Below are 18790 nucleotides of genomic sequence, written 5' to 3' on the forward strand. Positions count from 1 at the left end.
GCTAGTAAGGACCAACACTGTCACTGATGACTCAGCAGGAGAAGCATTTCAGAAACGAAAGAACTCGTAGGGAAAAAAGGCACCAAAAAGGAAAAGTGAAGAGAGACTCGTATCACTTCATAGTGCCTGAAGGTTAATTAAAGCTATAGTAACTAATTCTCTGCTAGATCGTATTCTGCAGTAGAAAAACAGATCAACCAAATGGAGGAAAAGGGCTAACATGGCTTCCCAGTAGTAGCATCTGGGAAGCTATAACAGTTAAGAAGTCATGCTTCTAGATAAGGAAAAATTGTAAGGAAAAAAGGAGCTCAAACTCTGATCAGCTCCAAATGTAAGCGATGATAAGGACTGCAAAAATAATATTTGAAGAACATATGGCAAAAACTATTAAAGGAAACAATAATTTCTTTATATATATTTGAAACACAAAATGAGCAACAGAACAGCTGGGCTGTTGGAGGATATGTAAAATGGATGTTTGAGGAGGTTGTGAATATTGCAGGGAACCTCAATGAGTTCTTTGTCTCTTTCTTTACTGCAGAGGATACAGAATAATAGGTTACCTGTTCTTTCTGTTCTCAGGGAAGAAAGAAACAAAGCAAATTGAGGTAACAAGGCAAGCTATTTCATGACACCTATAATGAATGTACTTGTACTTGTACTTGACACCTCTTCACCCATCGTGGGTATAGGCGACTTCCATGGAAATTTGACGCCACTGTTTTCGGTCCTGGGCTAGGGTGGTCAGGTGGTGCAGCAAGTCGCGATACGGATACGGCGATCCATGGAAGCTGTTTCGGCTGGATATACCCAAGGGGACGCCAGTCCCAAGGGTCGACAGAGCCCGATTGGTGTCGTTTGATAGTTGAGAGGCTTTGCAATAAGCGTTGCAATGAATATTTTGCGTATCAACTATCCTTGCCCCCCACCTATAATGAATGCACTGTAACCAATCACCAGTTTCTGATGACATCTTCTTTTAAACTGAAATTGTTGATCTGTTTGTAAAAATATGTAATATCTTACTCAAATTAATTGCAGTGCCATAAAATGAGAACAGGGGTCAGCAACCTGCAGCTCTGAGCCACACGTGGCTCTTTCATCCCTCTGCTGCAGCTTCCTGTCGCCTGTCGACTCCACAATTGATAGGGATTTCAATTAGGACAGAGGAAAAAGGATGCCGTGTTAGGAGGAGACTCTCTGGTGGGAGAACCAGACTTCCGGTTGGCTCCAGAATTGAACAGGGGACTTCCAGTTAGGACCTTTGTGGCTCTTTGAATGTTTAAGCCGGTCCCTGAACTAGAAGCTAGAAAGGGATACAGAGGAATTCTGGGAAATTCCCTTTCTATGTGTTTGAGATAGATTGATAGAAAGGCGTATTGTAGAATTGCTGCGTCATTGCTAGTTAAATAGCATGGTTATATATGGATGTTTAATGTTTAATAACGATGTGCAAAATGAAGCCAAGTTCTAATAAAGTTGCATTTTTCATGAAACGAATGAATGGCCATAACGGTTCGAAAATAGAACTAAAATAATTGCTGGTTTCAGTTTGAAATGTGAAAATAAATTGAAACGTTTGAGATGAATTTTGAAATATATTTTGATTTTGTTTCAGTTCAGCCTATGATACCAAAACAAGGCAGAAGGTGGCAGTCAAAAAGCTTTCAAGACCTTTCCAGTCTCTTATTCATGCTAGAAGGACTTACCGGGAGCTTAGATTACTCAAGCACATGAAACATGAAAATGTAAGTGGAAAGATGGTGTTATGTAAACCTCCGATAGAAAATGGCCATTTGTCTTTTGTTCGGTTTTACTGAAGCAGTAATCAGAAAATCCCACATTCATATAGAAGGATAATTTAGCAGAAACACTTGAACACTTGTTACACTGGTGTGTATCCTCAGTTAACCTTACATTCAAGTGAAGATCTGGTTTGTGGTTCTAACAGAAGCAGGCTTTAGCAGGTCTGAGCAGTTTGATTCAGGTAACCATTTAGTGTTCATTTTAAGAGGACTGGAATATTGGTAAATGAAGAGTACTGAAGAATAAGGATGGACTGCATTTTGTTTTTGATCTATCCCTCCCTCCCGCCCCCCGAACGGTGGCTTTAATTATTTCGGACAATTTACAGTGATAGCATTAAAGATATTTTTAAAGTTATTCCTGCAAAACAAATATAGCAAAAATGCATTTATTTTAGTGTTTTGGGGAAGGCTGAATTTTGAGATACAAATGCGGGGGCCGGGGGGATGCATTTACCAATAATGTAGAACTTTTTTTTTACATGATTAGCATCAACTGCTAACATTTTAATTGTACCACACACACACACAAAAAAAATCAGTTCATTTATAATGTGAGATCAAATAACCTAATTCATATACAGGGATTCACTTGAAAAGTTTTATTTCATTAAGTTTTTTTTCTTGCTTAAGAAAGAGCTGAGCTTGCTTTGCAATAATTATAGAGTACAGAACTAGTTCAGTTATAATAGCCCTAATAATTTCAAAAAGGGTGGGTCTCATATATTCCCTTCTTTCTTTTGTTCCTTTCACACCTATTTTTTCAGAAGGCCAGATTAAATTTGTCTTTTCCATCCAATTTTGAAAAGCCAGGATTGTGCATACATATCAAAGTTTTACTGCAAATTAGAGTGACAAACCCAAATAAATTTTAATTTGGGCATAGATTGTGAAGTAGAACAAAGTGCCATTTTCCCCCTAGGTTGAATCTTTCCCAAATCAACCAGGAGTATATATAGGTAGCCACAATGCTGGTTGTGTAGAAACCAGTGACAATATCAGTATCTTCATCCTGCTCTATAAATCAATATTTTCATGTTTTACTCTATTGTTAAATGCTTTTTTTTAAAAAAAGAAAAGGTAAATGAAAGATGGTGACTTATTTAAAGCATGATAGGAGGTCATAGGAGGTGGGTAGACATAGTAATGAACAGGCAGATACCTCTTAAAACCTGTTTCTGAGTTGGGAGCAATCTGAATCTGAGCTACAAGAAGAAGAAAATCAGTCCTAATTAACCTGTAAGTAAAATTGCACTCTTAGCAATTAGAATTCAGCAGTTTTTACAATTGATATTGTTGACTAAAGTATGCCAAACTACTGTTTCTAGTCTCCATTGTCTTTGTCTAGCAACCTGCAAATACAGAGTGTAAAATCTTGTAGTATCTTATGCATTTCATTCGATAAAATAGAATTATTATTTTTTGTTTCAGGTTATAGGATTACTAGATGTTTTTACACCTGCAGCATCAATAGAAAATTTTAACGAAGTGTAAGTAAAGTTTAAATTAGAATTGATAGTTGGCAAGTTATTGGGATGCGTAGCATTGGCATTAGAGAGCCAAAATCAAATGTTTATAAGTAGAATTAATTTCAGTGATATAATGAAATATGTAATTAACATTTTCTGTTGCATCTGTCGAACCTCAAAATATTTAATTATGATGAAGTACACCTATTGGTATACAGTTTTCTGATATGAAGAAAGTTAAAATGAGTTTTGGCTTGCTACTGGAAGTAGGATGTTGTAAGATGAATGATCTTTTTGTTTAATCTTCTTTTGTAAGGGGAGCAATTTTTAAAGGAATGTTAAATGGATTAAGATGCTTAAGAAAACAACTCACTTAGAGCATCTTAATAACTAACCACTTTATTATGTCCAGTCTCCAACCTCCCCTCTCTGGGGAAGGTTGTTGAGAAGGTGGTGGCCTTACAGCTTCAGCGTACCTTGGAGGAAGCTAACTATCTTGACCCCTTCCAGTCTGGCTTCAGGCCCGGTTACAGCACTGAAACCGCTTTGGTCGCATTGACCGATGATCTCTGGAGAGCCAGAGATGGAGGCTATGCGTCCATCCTGGTTCTCCTCGACCTCTCAGCGGCTTTCGATACCATCGACCATGGTATCCTTCTGCGACGACTGCGGGAGGTGGGGGTGGGCGGCACTGTTTTACAGTGGTTCTCCTCCTACCTCTCAGACAGGTCGCAGTCGGTGTTAGTGGGGAGGGAGAGATCGTCCCCGAGGCCCCTAACCTGTGGGGTGCCGCAGGGCTCGGTTCTGTCCCCCCTGCTATTTAACATATACATGAAACCGCTGGGCGAGATCATTCGGAGGCACGGGATTAAGTACCATCAATATGCGGACGATACGCAGTTGTATCTGTCCGCCCCGTGCCAACTCAATGAAGCGGTGGACGTGATGAACCGGGGCCTTGAGGCTGTTAAAGACTGGATGAGAGCTAACAAACTGGTACTCAACCCGGAAAAGACCGAGTGGCTGTTGTGTTTTCCTCCCAAAAATTTGGCTGACGTTCCATCGATCAGGCTGGGGGGGCAAAATCTGTTCCCCTCAGACAGGGTCCGCAACTTGGGAGTCCTCCTGGACCCACAGCTGAGTTTTGACCACCACTTGTCGGCTGTGACCAGGGGGGCATTTGCCCAGGTTCGCCTGGTGCGCCAGTTGCGGCCCTACCTGAATCGGGAGGCTCTCACAACAGTCACTCGAGCCCTTGTGATCTCTAGGCTGGAATACTGCAATGTGCTCTACATGGGGCTGCCCTTGAAGAGCATCCGGCGACTTCAGCTAGTCCAGAACGCGGCCGCGCGAGTGATTATGGGCGCACCACGGTTCGCCCATATTACACCAATCCTCCGTGAGCTGCGCTGGCTACCTGTGGATCGTCGGGTGCACTTCAAGGTCTTACTTACTACCTATAAAGCGCTCCATGGTAGTGGATCTGACTATTTGAGAGACCGCCTCCTGCCAATCACCTCCCTGCGTCCCATCAGATCGCACAGAGTAGGCCTCCTCCGAATTCCATCCGCCAGTCAGTGCCGACTGGCGACTACGCGGAAGAGAGCCTTCTCTGTTGCAGCTCCGACATTATGGAACAACCTCCCCGTGGAGATCCGTACCCTCACCACAGTCCAGGCCTTCCGCACAGCCCTCAAGATCTGGCTATCCCGTCAGGCCTGGGGATAGGATTATTTCTCACCCCGCCCGAATGTTGAGTGAATGTTGTATTTTTATGGTTTAATTTCTTTTAATCACGATTCTTTTTTTTCAAGTCTTGTCTTGCACTCCCTTCCCTTCATTGTTGTAAGCCGCCCTGAGTCCCCTCAGGGAAAAGGGCGGCATATAAATCCTTAATAAATAAAAAAAAATAAATAAATAAAAATTATCACATAACCTTTGTTAAGTTGATTAGCTTTTGGCATGCTACAGGACTTGGTATTTCTTGTTTTTGCCCCAGGAAACTAACCTAGTTATCCCTCTGAGGAATTTTACATGCTATAGTAAACTAAAAGGAAATTAGGTTCCTATAGGCATGTTGGTGTAGTATTGTTTCCATTCCTCTACCCCCGTAAAGCATTTTGAAGCTGGCTCTGCAATTGACTTTATTCCTGCAGGTCTTGCAATGATACTTTTTACCTTTAGAGTTAAATAATAATAACAAAATCAAAAAACCCTTGGTTAAGACTTGAACTGTTAAGGTTTTACCAGTCCCAGACTGTGAAACAACAACAACAATAATGACAATCCAAACTGCCAACTATGCAACGACAAAGTCGAAACTGTTTCACATTTAATATGTGAATGCAGCAAAATTGCACAAACTGATTACAAAGCTAGACACGACTGAGTTTCTAAATTAATCCACTGGTCATTATGTAACGGTGATACCCATTGTCATCTTGGTACCATGTCCAAGAATTTTACAAAACACATCAAGAAATTGCAGCTTCCTGCAATAACACCAGAGGAACTGCAAAAAACCCTGTTACTCGGAACATCATACATTTTAAGAAGGTACTTGGTTGAGACCTAAGACACTGGCAGCAACCCGTATCAACCATTAGCACCAGTCAATGGTATTTGTAATGCATTTTTTAATGTTCAGTTGGCTGACTTTCATGTTTAATGAATAAAGTTAATAATAACAACAACAATAATCCCTCTTCTTGTTGCTACCAAGAAATGTCCTTGTACCATCAGTGCTTTCAGTAAAAAGTATGCTTTTGGCCATTTTGAAAATGTGTAAGCCATTAGTATGAAATAAAAGCTCTCTGATCAGCAAGTTGTCACTCTGAAGCAAGTAAGAGTGTGATACCATAGTTTTACTGATACCGTTTTTCCCCGAAAATACGACAGGGTCTTATTTTCTTTTGCCCCACGAAATATGGTCTTGGGCTTATTATCAGGGAGGGCTTATTGTTTTGGGGTTGCTGGGCGCCTGGTCCCTTGCGAGCGGGCTTCCGAAGAGCCGGGTACAGTCTCAGGGGTGAAGCAGCCATGAGGTAACCATGCTCACAAGCACCCGCCCGGCAAACCCTCTCTTTAACCGGGCAGAGCACCATTCACTGACCCGGCTGGAGAGGGGGGTTGCGCGAGCGCCTGTTCTGCCCCCAGCAAGCATGCCTTCCAGCCTCACCATGCCCTTGCGCAGCTCTCCCAGGGCATGGCCGCCACCACGCTCCGAGCATAACTCCAAAACTCGGCTGACGAGTCTTCCAGCATCGGCCACTCTAGGAGTGCTCTCTATGGTGGGCCGGCTGCTGGAAGACTCTCTGTCTGGAAGACACTTTGTCCAGCAGCTGGCCCACAACCATGGTGAGGCTGGGAAGCATGCTTGCTGGGGGCGGAACGGGCACTTGCGCAATCCCTGTCTCCAGCTGGGCAGAGCTCCATGCACTGACCTAGGGGATATCCCTAATGTGCCAAGCTGCGGAAGCTGGTGGGTGGACAGAGTGGCACGTTGCTTGGCGCCTTAGGGATATCCCCTAGGTCAGTGAATGGCACTCTGCCCGGCTGGAGAGGGGGTTTGCCGGGCGGTTGCTCGTGAGTGTGGTCACCTCATAGTTGCTTCGCCCTTGAGGCTGTGCCCGGCTCTTCGGGAGCCTGCTCGCAAGGGAGCAGCCACCCAGCAACTCCCCCCTCTGGCCAGGCAGAACGCCACTCCCTAATCTAGCAGTATCCCAAAGGCTGCAAGCAACATGAACACCTTTCTCCCCCCCCCCTCCCCGGCTCCCGCGGCTTGGCACCTTCGGGATACCACTAGGTCGGTGAGCGGTACTCTGCCTGGCCGGAGGGGGGGGCTGTCCAGGGGGTTTATTTTTGGAGGTGGGCTTATATTTTTGCCCACATGAAAAATGTGGCAAGGTGTTAGTTTCGGGACAGATTGTATTTTCGGGAAAACACAGTAGATTTTCCCAGAATGGTAGCCATGGGTGTATATTAAATTGAAGAGCCACTGTGTTAGGTGGAAGTGGAGAAAGAGTAACAGCTTGTTTGACCCAGAAGCTAGGGTGTTCATGTTTGTTACATAATTGGGAAACAAACAACCTAGGCAATTTATTTTATAGTACAGGAATTGTGAAATTGACTAAAATGTGGGACTTGCCTGAAGAGTGCCTTGTGAACTCTACCAATAACCTTCAATGTTGAATCAGGTAAGGCAAGAATTCCTATGAATGAGAAAATGTTCGTATCATAAACCTGTAGACTCCAGTACAGACTGTAAATTGTAAATTATATTTACTTGAAGAGGTGCTGTAGCTGAGCTGGTACAACATCCAAATGGCAGCTTGAGGACAATCGGTCCTAACACACTTGTGTAATGATGACGTTTGATCCATGTAGTTGCCATTTGTGGAAGACTCTTAAGTATGAATTGAGAAGCTCCATGGAAACATCATGTTCATTAGAGTCTCCGAGCAGAATCTCCATTGTTGAGCATACTTAACGCAAGCAGTAAATTACTTCCAGTAATATATATCTTATAATGATTTTCTTCTCTGAGCCAAAGCTGGGATATATCTTGAAAGGATCATTGGGAATTCATAGGCTGGTACTTTATACAACTAGAGTATTGATTAGTTGTCCCTTACCTGGATTAATAAATAAATACTATCTTGACCCTGACTGCTCTTTAGAAGGCCAGATGCTGAAGATGAAACTCAAATACTTTGGCCACCTAATGAGAAGGAAGGACTCACTGGAGAAGAGCCTAATGCTGGGAAAGATTGAGGGCAGAAGAAGAATGGGCTGACAGAGAATGAGGTTGCTAGATGGAGTCACTGAAGCAGTAGGCGTGAGCTTAAATGGACTCCAGAGGATGGCAGAGGACAGGAAGGCCTGGAGGAATGTAGTCCATGGGGTCGCGATGGGTCACACATGACTTCATGACTAACAACAACAGCAACAATATCTTGACATTTTATTCTCCTAGATCAGTGGCCCACAATCTTTTTGGCACCAGGGCTGGGTTCGTGGAGGACAATTTTTCCTCAGATTGGAGGGATGGTGGTTTTGGTTTTGTTTGCTCGACTGCTGCTCACCTCCAGCTGTTCCTAACAGGTCACAGACCAGGACTGGTCTGTGGCCTAGGTGTTGAGGACCCCTATCCTAGATGACCTAACATTTATTTTCCAATATTTCCCTGTATGAGCAGTGGGAAATTCATGGCTATCCAGATACATATTTCTGGAATCTAATTCCCATTATATCTGATGACTATTATGAATACTAGGTTAGAGAGGAATTGGAGTTCTAGATAACCTTTGCTTTAATATAACCTCCCTGAAGCAGTTTCTTAGAGGGTGAGGGAGGTTATAGTATCCCTTTCCTTTGTCCTTCTCTTGTATACTATTGGCTTAAACTTCCACCAAAATCTGCACTGCAGCCAGAAATTTCCTTTTCACAAGGGAAAATCTTCTTTTCGTCAGAAGTGAACCATTGAATCTGATTTCACGGTTGTGTTTAATTACCCCTAATTTCCCTCTATCAATTAAGATTTCAGATTTGGCCATTAATCAGCCCCTAGTTGTATCCAATGCTTGTAAGATTCACAGCCTGGAAATTTAAATTGTACCAGTGAAATATATACAGTTATAATAAAGTTTTCAAAGCAACTTTAAAAGCAATTACGGTTGAAAAATGATTAAATCTATAAAACCATTAGGGCTGTAATTTAAAAAAAAAACCTATTAAGACTCTGAACTCACTGAGAATTACTTTGCAGTTGACAAGAAATTGCACTGTAAATGTCTTCATAATCTTGGTTTTGATTTGCAGGTATCTTGTCACCAATTTAATGGGTGCTGACTTGAATAATATAGTGAAGTGTCAAAAATTGACAGATGACCATATACAGTTTCTTATATATCAGTTACTTCGAGGACTAAAGGTAAAAGCCACGGGGACATTTCATTTAATTATTTATTTTAAAGTATTTGTAATCCATCGCAATCCAGTAGGATTTTGGGCAGTCCACCACACCATACATTCAAAGCAAAAGCAAGACAATGAAGTTAATATACAAATAGTAACAATCATCAATCAAAATCTTATGAATGAAGGCATATATACGTGCCCCCATGTTAATGCTGCAGGATCCAATCTAGCTCGATCACTGGGACCGCTAGAGAGAAGTTCCCTGAAGATGGACTCTAAAATGAGCTGAAACCTCGGAAATCAAAACCTCTGGTACCGGTCACCGACCCAGATTGGATCCTAAAATTATCTTACACATTTTAGATGTCTTTTAGAGAAACTAAACTGAAGACCAAATACTTGCTGACTGATTTTTGAAGATGTTTGTAGAATAGGAGCTACCTGCACCTCTGGTGGGAGAATATTTCTAACTTAACAACTTCAGTGATAACAACTGTGGCGAGAAATGTTGTAAAATGGGACAAAATTCACTTAACAAACTGTCTTACTTAGCATGAGAAATTTTGAGCTCAATTGTCATAAATCGAGGGTTTTTTAAAAAATTTTTTAAAGGAATTGAGAATACATATTTTAGTTGGTAAATTTTAACTCCCATTTGTAAGCTGACACTCAATGAATAAATAGTTACATTTATTTTCTTGAGATCCTCCTCCTTAGAGCAAGAACTGTTGGATCAATTATTGTATGCTTTTTATTCCACGGGATGCTGCTTATTTGATTTACAACATGAAATTAATTACACTACAGTGCTTCTTGCAGATTTCAGGGTTAATGATTTCCAATTTGGAAAGATATTGAATATGAAGCCTGCCATTTCAACACTACTTTATCAATTAATTAATTAATTAATTAAACAAACTTACATAACTGTCCATCTACCAGAAGGAATTCTGGGGAGCAAACAGACTAAAAATGCAATGATAAAAAATAAAAAGACCATTAGGGAACTGGAGGCGAAAACATATGAAGAACGGTTGCAGGAACTGATTATGTCTCGTTTAATGAAAATAAGGACTAGGGGAGACATAATAGCAGTGTTCCAATATCTAAGGGGTTGCCACAAAGAAGAGGGAGTCAAACTATTCTCCAAGGCACCTGAGGGTAGAACAAGAAGCAATGGGTGGAAACTAATCAAGGAGAGAAACAACTTAGAACTGAGGAGAAATTTCCTGACAGTCAGAACAATTAATCAATGAGACAGCTTGCTTCCATTTGTGAATGCTCCAACACTGGAAGTTTTTAAGACGATGTTGGATAACCATTTGTCTGAAGTGGTGTAGGGTTTCCTGCTTAAGCAGGGGGTTGGACTAGAAGACCCCCAAGGTCCCTTCCAACTCTGTTATTCTAATTCTAATTTAATACAATAAAACTCATATTCATCTATCAACCACTATGCCAGCTCCATCAACATCCTGGCCCCAGTGCCTTCAGAAAACCCAAGTCTTCACTACATTCCTGGAGACAGGACTATCCATATCTCCTGTCTCCCTCACAGAGCAACTCTGTACAGTTTCTAAATAAGTTATAGATAGAAGGGAGAGAAGGAGAGGGCGGGAGAGAAGGAAGAAAGGAGGGAGAGAGAGATTATGGAGACAGAGAGATTGAGATTGAGATTTCTCTGTGTTCTTACCAGCATTACAATTCTGTATTTTGAATCATGTGAAGTTGTTTCATATGGCAGGCACCATGATGGAGAAGGTACTATTGTATGTGGTTATGTATTGAATCATGTTTTGACCTGGAAATCAATCGATTTTCCCTTTCTGTATTACATTGTTGTTAAACATACCTCATACATTATACTATTATGGTACAATGGCATTTCTGTTGCACAGTATTGATTAAAGAGTATTAATACTCTGATGTTTAGACATCAAATCTTTTTGAATCTGATAGTTGGAGGTTAGCTATGGCTTTCCAACAAAACTAAGAATCATAGAACTGAGTATTTGAAAAGGACCCAAAATGTAATCTAATCCAGTCCCCTGCAATAAGCATGAAGACCAATTTGTAATATGTGAACAAAGGGGGTGCTTTTGCAGGACCCCAGCAAATTGAGAACAAAATGATTTTGCTTTTCTGAAATGCCTGGGAAATCCATATATATCCTCTGTATGTATACCCACAAATATCCACATACATAATATCCAGTCCCATGGTGATGCTATAGTATTCTTGCTTTCTAGAAAAAGATATTTTTTACAAGAGACAGAATATGCAGGTTTATATGTAGCAGAGTTTTTAAGACTTTGAAGTTCCATGCATTTTGGAGTAGGAATTAAAACAAGCCTGTCAGCCAAGAATTTAGGATCTTTTGTGTTAAACTGTATTCTCTTTTTCTTTCTCCGATAACTGTTTTCCAAGAAGAGATAGTTTTCTAACTGGCAATATTTATTCTCAAGGCCCCTAGATTGGGTTGCAAAGAGCGGTGGTGTTTGCACTCTAAAATGCCATTAAAATGTAATCAAAGTCCTTGTATGATTCATCCCTGTGGGTTTGTAATGTGGAAATAAATGCAGCGTCACTAAAACTTTACTTTGTAGAAAAATATGAGTCAAAGCAAATGGTTTCTGATAATCATGTTCATTCAACTGTATCTGATTTCTGATTTTGACTTTACTTGTTTTCTCTTCATGTTGCAGTACATTCATTCTGCTGGAATCATTCACCGGGTAAGTTTCAATCACTGTTAGGATGCTTCGTACACTTCTGCACTGACTAGTTTCATCGTCTTAAATTTAACCCTGTTTTAATAGTCTTTTCATTCTGATTCAGGACCTGAAGCCCAGTAACTTAGCTGTAAATGAAGACTGTGAATTAAGGGTAGGATTCATGCTATTTTGATTATTCCCCCCTCTCCCTCCCTCCCTCTCTCTCCCCCTCCCCCTCCCCCCATCTCATCTATCTAAATTTGCTGCCAATCTGGTCACAAGACAACTCTGGGAAGCTTACACTGTTCAAAGCAGTAAAACTATACAAACATACAGTAACAATAAAATTTTAAATTATGGTAAAGAGATGGAGAGGGCAAGGAACAAGATGTGCAAGCAAATAATTGTCCATTATTCCTTAAGCTAAATAACATTTACAGAATGTGTGATATTCATAGAATTATTTAATTTAAAAATGATAGGAATCTTCTTGATTATTAAAAAGGCTTCTGTGGAAGTTTTGGATCTTCATTCATGACAGTAATTGCATCTAAAGTAACTGCTCATAGTTGCACACTAAGCCTTGCAAGTATAAATGAAAGAATTCCATATGCTGGAATGAAAGCCTAACATTTGGAAAGGAAGATTAAACTGATATATATATTAGCAACAAATAGGAATCTACTGAACAGATGACAAAATTACTATTGTTTTTTTTTCTGAATGTTTATACCAAGATACGAAATTCAGTCTTAGGACATGTCACTTAATAATGTTTGTACACAAATTTAATAGTAATGCACAATAATGTTTTCTCCAAAGATAAATATGAGCATTGATAAGAATATAAGTAATTATACAATTATACAGAGCAGTTAAAATTATTCATCATTTGCATACTGTTTCATGGAATGTGAAAATGTGGCAAAAGACACAATCTGCACAACAAGAAGTTCCACTTGACCCAGAATGGAATCTGCGCACCAGAAAATGTTGCCATAAAATAATTCCCCTGTTACTTACCAGTTACATTTTCAAAAAATAATTCCCTGTCCAAGAGAAAATGATCCTGATAATTAAGTGAAGGAGAATATAGAAAAAGCCAAATAGCTTAAAATAATGTTATTCTGATTTTGATGGAAAAGAGGAGGGAAACAATTGGCATCATTACAACAGTTTACTACTACTACTACTACTACTACATCATCATCATCATCTTAGTTCAGTGTTTCTCAACCTTGTCAACTTTAGGATGAGTGAACTTCAATTCCCAGAATTCCCCAGGCATCATGCTGGCTGGTCCTAGTTAGCTGTCATTTGTTCATAATTGCTACAGAGCTCTAGAGCAGTCATAGATTACAAAAGAAAGGATATATTCCTAAAATATATATATAATCACAGTCTTATTTTATCTTTGGGTATTAATTCATTTAAAAATTATTGTCCTGTCTTATAAATGTAAAGTATATATTTGAATATGGTGAAGTTGAAAGCATGCTGATCCTGTATAAAGTTTCATGCCAATATTTGCATGATTAGATATTGTTAATCCCTAATTGGATTGTCTGGAATAAAGTCCATATATCTTTAGATTGCAGTTATCCCTTCCACCCAAACTCAACATGTTCTTTTGTAGTAGAAAATAATTCTCCCATCCCATGGTCAGATGATTGGAAGCCCTAGTTATATTACTTTCCCATTTCTAGAAATTGGAACCCCTGTTGTATGTGTAAGTTCACCTATGTCTGTGATGGTGAACTTATGGCACGCATGCCAGAGGTGGCACGCAGAGCCCTCTGTGCTGGCATGCGCGCCGTCACCTCTGTGGCATTTCTTTTGTGAGTTTCTGTTTCCCTGCAAATGACGAAACAAGCTCACGAAAGAAAAAGATCTCTTGCCGCACTGCTGGTATTGGGATGATCCACCTCCCACCAGCCAGCTTGTCTTTGGGTCTCTGCTGTGCATGTGCGCATTCACACACTTTTCAGTTTGGGCATGCATGCACGTGCAGTTTGGGCACTTGATGGATAAAAGGTTCACCATCATTGACCTATGTGATTAATAGGCAGATCCATTGAATTGACTTATAAAGAATTATGTCTTCAGATAAGGACTGAAATGGTGGCCTATCACTTCTATCATCCCTGCTTGTGGGCATGTTGAATTAGATCTACTGAGTTGAACAATGCCCAAGGGCCACAGGCTCCTCAACCCTGTGCTAAGCTATGCAGCCTAGTATTGGTGGGCATAAAGGTCTTTCTTCAAGGATATAAATCAGCCAAGTATTTAGATTTTAGCATCAAGGTACTATCTTAAAAATCCAGCCTCTCTATGATTTGAAGTGTACAGTGGATTAAAATGCTGGTGTTTTAGCCAGATATTTAAGATAATAGTACCATTCCACTGAAATCAATCTCAACAATATTGTCCTCCACTGTACGCTCTTTAGCATGTGGCACTGTCAAAATTCAGGTCTTTCTGCTAGTTTTATATTTGGGTCTGTGCTGGCTTTAAGAAAGAGATAGTGAGGAGATGATTGGAATAAGCTGAGATAACCCATTGCATTATGGTTCAACAGAATTACATGTCATTTTTCTTCAAACCACCCCTCAATTTGTTGTGCTCAATCTCAAGGCATTGTGTAGAGCAGAAAATTGCCATATAATCTGTCATGTAATTTAAAGGCAAAAGGGCTTTGTTAGTTAGAACAACTATTGTTTTTTTTCCAATTTCCCTGGATTTGAATCATGAGATGATGACAATTATAATTACATCCTCTCTTTGTTTTGTATAAGTCGAGGAGTGTACAAAAGCAGCAACTAGTTTCCCCAACAATAACAAACCTATGAATTTGTGGGTTGGGCTGAGGAAGAGTGACTGGAAAAGAGTCACCCAGTTGGCCTTCATACCTATGGGAAGACTGGAACTCATGGTCTCTTGGTTTCTAATCTAATACCTAGCCACTGTACCGAATTGGCCCCCTGGTTTGGTTGTCTTGTCGATGTAGTTTTTAATGAGTTACGATAATCAGACTAAAAAGCCGTGGGAACATTTAATATAACTAAAATGACAGGAAACTTTATTCATTATTCTGTAGATTTTAGACTTTGGCTTAGCCCGGCAAACTGACGATGAAATGACAGGCTATGTGGCAACCCGATGGTACAGAGCTCCAGAAATCATGTTAAACTGGATGCATTATAATCAGACAGGTAAAGTAAATAGTCTTTCTTATTGATATGTACAGTGGCAGGGGTGTCAAACTGCTTAGATTTGGCCCGCAGGACCACCCTGGAAACAGTGAAGGACCGACTCACGGTGCCTCTGCCAGTGAAAACAGAGCCTGGGAGGCGCACAGGACCCCCCCGAGGGCTGTTTTTGCTGGCAGAGGGGTGCTGGCCAAAAATGAAGCTTGTTTTCACTGGAAGAGCACTCGGGCCACCACAGGTGCCCCTCGACATGAGTGATGTCAAGTTGGCCATGCCCACCCCAGCCCCCTGAGGTCAAACACAATCCTGATGTGGCCCTCAATGAAATCGAGTTTTACACCCCTATACTCTGTGTGTGTGTGTGTGTGTGTGTGTGTGTGTGTGTGTGTGTGTGTACATGTACATACACACACAGAGGGAAGGAGAGAGGGAGAGGGTCTTGGATTGTACATTGTCTCTTGATTTGTTACACTGGTTACCGATCGGTCTCCGGATACGCTTCAAGGTGCTAGTTGTCACTTATAAAGCCCTTCATGGTATTGGACCTGGGTACTTGAGAGACTGCCTGCTGCCAATTACCTCCCAAAGACCCATTAGATCACACAGGGTTGTCCTCCTCCGGGTACCGTCTACCAGCCAATGCCATCTGGCTACTACCCGGGGGAGGGCCTTCTCTGTGGCAGCTCCGGCCCTTTGGAACGAACTCCCCGCAGAGATTCGGACCCTCACCTCTCTCTAGGCCTTCCGAAAAGCCGTTAAAACCTGGCTGTGTCGGCAGGCCTGGGGTTGATGAGTTCCCTTCCCCTCTCGACCTGTGTGGCTGTGTGGCTGTTGGCTATTTTAAATGCTTGTATTGTACTTTTGTGTTCCCTTTCCCCCTTGAGTTGTTCGCCGCCCTGAGTCCCCCTGGGAATAGGGCGGCAGATAAATAAAACAAATCTCAATCTCCATTTGTGTATTTATGTCTTGGCAGTTGATATTTGGTCAGTTGGATGCATCATGGCAGAGCTGCTGAAAGGGAAGGCTCTTTTTCCAGGAAATGACTGTATCCTTCTTCTTACAACCCCCCCCCCACTCCCCAACCCAACCCATGCACACATGCACATGGTAACAGATTGCAAATCTTGCTTTGCACTTAAAGCTTTTAAGGCAATATTAGACATTAAGCAAAATTGCTATAGCAAACACGTAGCAAATCGCTAAAGTGAATGTTTTTCACAACTGGTAATAGCCATAAAGGCTCAGAACATAATGTGTCCTTAAGCTGCAGTAAGCTGACTAAATTTTGTTCTTGTAGGTCTCATTTAGCTAATGACAAGCAAACAAGCAAAGCTTACAACAGCCAGTAGTTTGTGAGTTGATGTTGAAGGCCAAGGCTGCTGAGAGATTCATAATTTGTTTGGTAAACCTGAAAGGCAGCTGCTAATGGTGGCTCTTATAGGAAGCTGCCCTTGAAGCAAATGAAGGAACTGGGAAAATAGTTTATGATAGGATGTAATAGTTTTTAAATAACAAGACCTGGTAATTTTCACACTTCCCACCCCAATTTCTAGGCTACAGGGATTTTGGAGACTGGTGATACAAGATAATGCTGATTCCACAGCCTGGCCAATTTGTTAATAGAAGTGTCCATCATCTTTTTATTATCCTTTCTATTTTAGATAGAAGAACAAAAGAACTATGTGTGCGTGTGTGGCAGTTTATATGTGCCTATAACTCCTTTACTATCTTTACTATCTTTCTCGTAGTTTTCTTAAACTGTTACAGATATTGACCAGTTGAAACGAATAATGGAAGTAGTTGGTACACCTAGTTCTGAACTTCTCAAGAAAATATCATCAGAACATGTAAGTATGATTTATTAATAGCATCATAATTATTGTTTTAATTTAATCTGTTACATGACTGACACTCATTTCCTGACAATGTTCTTTTCAGTTGCATATTTTTATCAAGTTGATTGTCAAATATGAGTGATCTTATTTTTTTCTCTTCCAAAAACGCAACCTCCAAGGAATTGGTGTTTTTAACATAACCACATTGTGGGTTTCTGAGTATCAAACAACCAATAAAAACATTTGATTTCTAATTAACATAAGTAACCAATTGCTGAAGCAAATATTTCTAGAGAAACGCCCTGAGGGCAGTGCCATTTTTTAGAAAGATGTCATTTCTAACCACATTGTGGGTTTCTGAGTATCAAACAACCAATAAAAACATTTGATTTCTAATTAACATAAGTAACCAATTGCTGAAGCAAATATTTCTAGAGAAACGCCCTGAGGGCAGTGCCATTTTTTAGAAAGATGTCATTTCTACAGGAAGTCTCTATTGTTTTTTTAAAAAAATGTTCATCGTATTATATGGATCTTGTTTTTGTGTGCAACCACATTCTGGTAACCTGCGATGCATCTGAAACCAATTGTATTGGCTCTGCCATTCCATTGCACTATTTCAGCAACGTGGAGAGGGAGAATCTGCTGCTTGGGTAACAATCTATCCTCCATATTAATCTACTCAGGCCTTGCGCTGGAAAGGACACTCCAGCTTTGGCCTTTTTCCAGCCTTTTGAGACTGAAGGATGCCAATGCAATGTTTTTGTTGATTATATGTATCTCTGTTTACTTGAAATATATAAATTTGAAACATATTTAAAGGTAAATGTTTGTTGGCAAAGGTTACTTGCTATATTTCTTGTGGTCATCTCCTTTTAGTGTGAGATGACTACATCTCACCACATATTTATAGCAAAATATGGTGATTTTCAGGTTGGAAAGAATGTCTCCTGGCAGACCAAAGCATCTCACTATTTACATTCATTGTTTCACTTGCATAGAAATCTAATCTATTTGCTTATATAGAAACAAGAGGCTTTTTGTTGGCCTACTTTGACTTCTAACTTGCTGGAAGATATCTGCTGAAGAGCAGACTGGTTGCCTAATATAAGGATACAGTGAACTTCTTATACTTTGCTTATTATCACATCTCTTTCCATCAGAATTCTGCCAAACATTTCCTAACACGTTGCTTCCCCAAAAATCTCCTCTCTAGTTTTTTGCACGATAGAAAGAATGGCATTTTGATCTTTTTAGTCCTGCAAAGTCTCCTTTGACATTTATACTGGGGGTCCTTATGATAGTTACAATGTGCAGCTCGTGTGGGTCTTATTGGAGTAGAAAATTATGGCATCTTTTCTCTAATCATATCTGTCCTTGCTCTTTTTTTTTTTATAGATGTGCATATAATTAAGGAGATTAGAAAGCTCAGGAATTTTATTCTGTCTAATTAAAATCTACATTGAGCAGCAAAATAAATTAAAAAAGGATGAAAAATACTTTCATCTCCCGTTTCTCATTCTACTTTATAATTTGTACATTTTATAAATATTTGGGGGCATTTGATTGTAATTGAGTGCAGTCACAAGTCATATTTTCAAGGGTGAACCATTTAATCTCAGACTTTTAATTTATGCATGTTTATGAAATTTCACGTTTGCAGGCCAGAAAATATATAGAATCACTACCATATATGCCTCAACAGGATCTGAAAGTAGTATTTCGTGGAGCAAACCCATTAGGTAAATATTTAATGTTCACTACTATTCTTGGAGGAATAGTCACTTTGAATAGAAAAGGAATCATTACTGCAAATTTCCAAATATCTTCCGTTTAATACTG

At 40.2% G+C, this 18790-nt stretch overlaps 1 protein-coding gene across 1 annotated transcript in view; it reads left to right on the forward strand.

The window, feature by feature from the left end:
* MAPK11 (mitogen-activated protein kinase 11) overlaps nucleotides 1–18790 on the forward strand; it is a 45569-nt gene that overhangs the window by 18739 nt on the left and 8040 nt on the right. Inside the window, exons 2-10 of the mRNA XM_087722149.1 lie at nucleotides 1619–1748; nucleotides 3237–3295; nucleotides 9095–9206; nucleotides 11896–11925; nucleotides 12029–12076; nucleotides 15002–15116; nucleotides 16087–16158; nucleotides 16881–16960; nucleotides 18612–18690. Coding sequence (XP_087578275.1) covers nucleotides 1619–1748; nucleotides 3237–3295; nucleotides 9095–9206; nucleotides 11896–11925; nucleotides 12029–12076; nucleotides 15002–15116; nucleotides 16087–16158; nucleotides 16881–16960; nucleotides 18612–18690 — 725 coding nt within the window. The remainder of the gene's footprint in view (nucleotides 1–1618; nucleotides 1749–3236; nucleotides 3296–9094; nucleotides 9207–11895; nucleotides 11926–12028; nucleotides 12077–15001; nucleotides 15117–16086; nucleotides 16159–16880; nucleotides 16961–18611; nucleotides 18691–18790) is intronic.

Source organism: Thamnophis sirtalis, unplaced genomic scaffold, assembly GCF_051295495.1.
Source record: "Thamnophis sirtalis isolate CommonGarterSnake01/CBP01778 unplaced genomic scaffold, rThaSir2_p1.2 scaffold_9, whole genome shotgun sequence".
NCBI classification, from domain to species: Eukaryota; Metazoa; Chordata; class Lepidosauria; order Squamata; family Natricidae; genus Thamnophis; species Thamnophis sirtalis.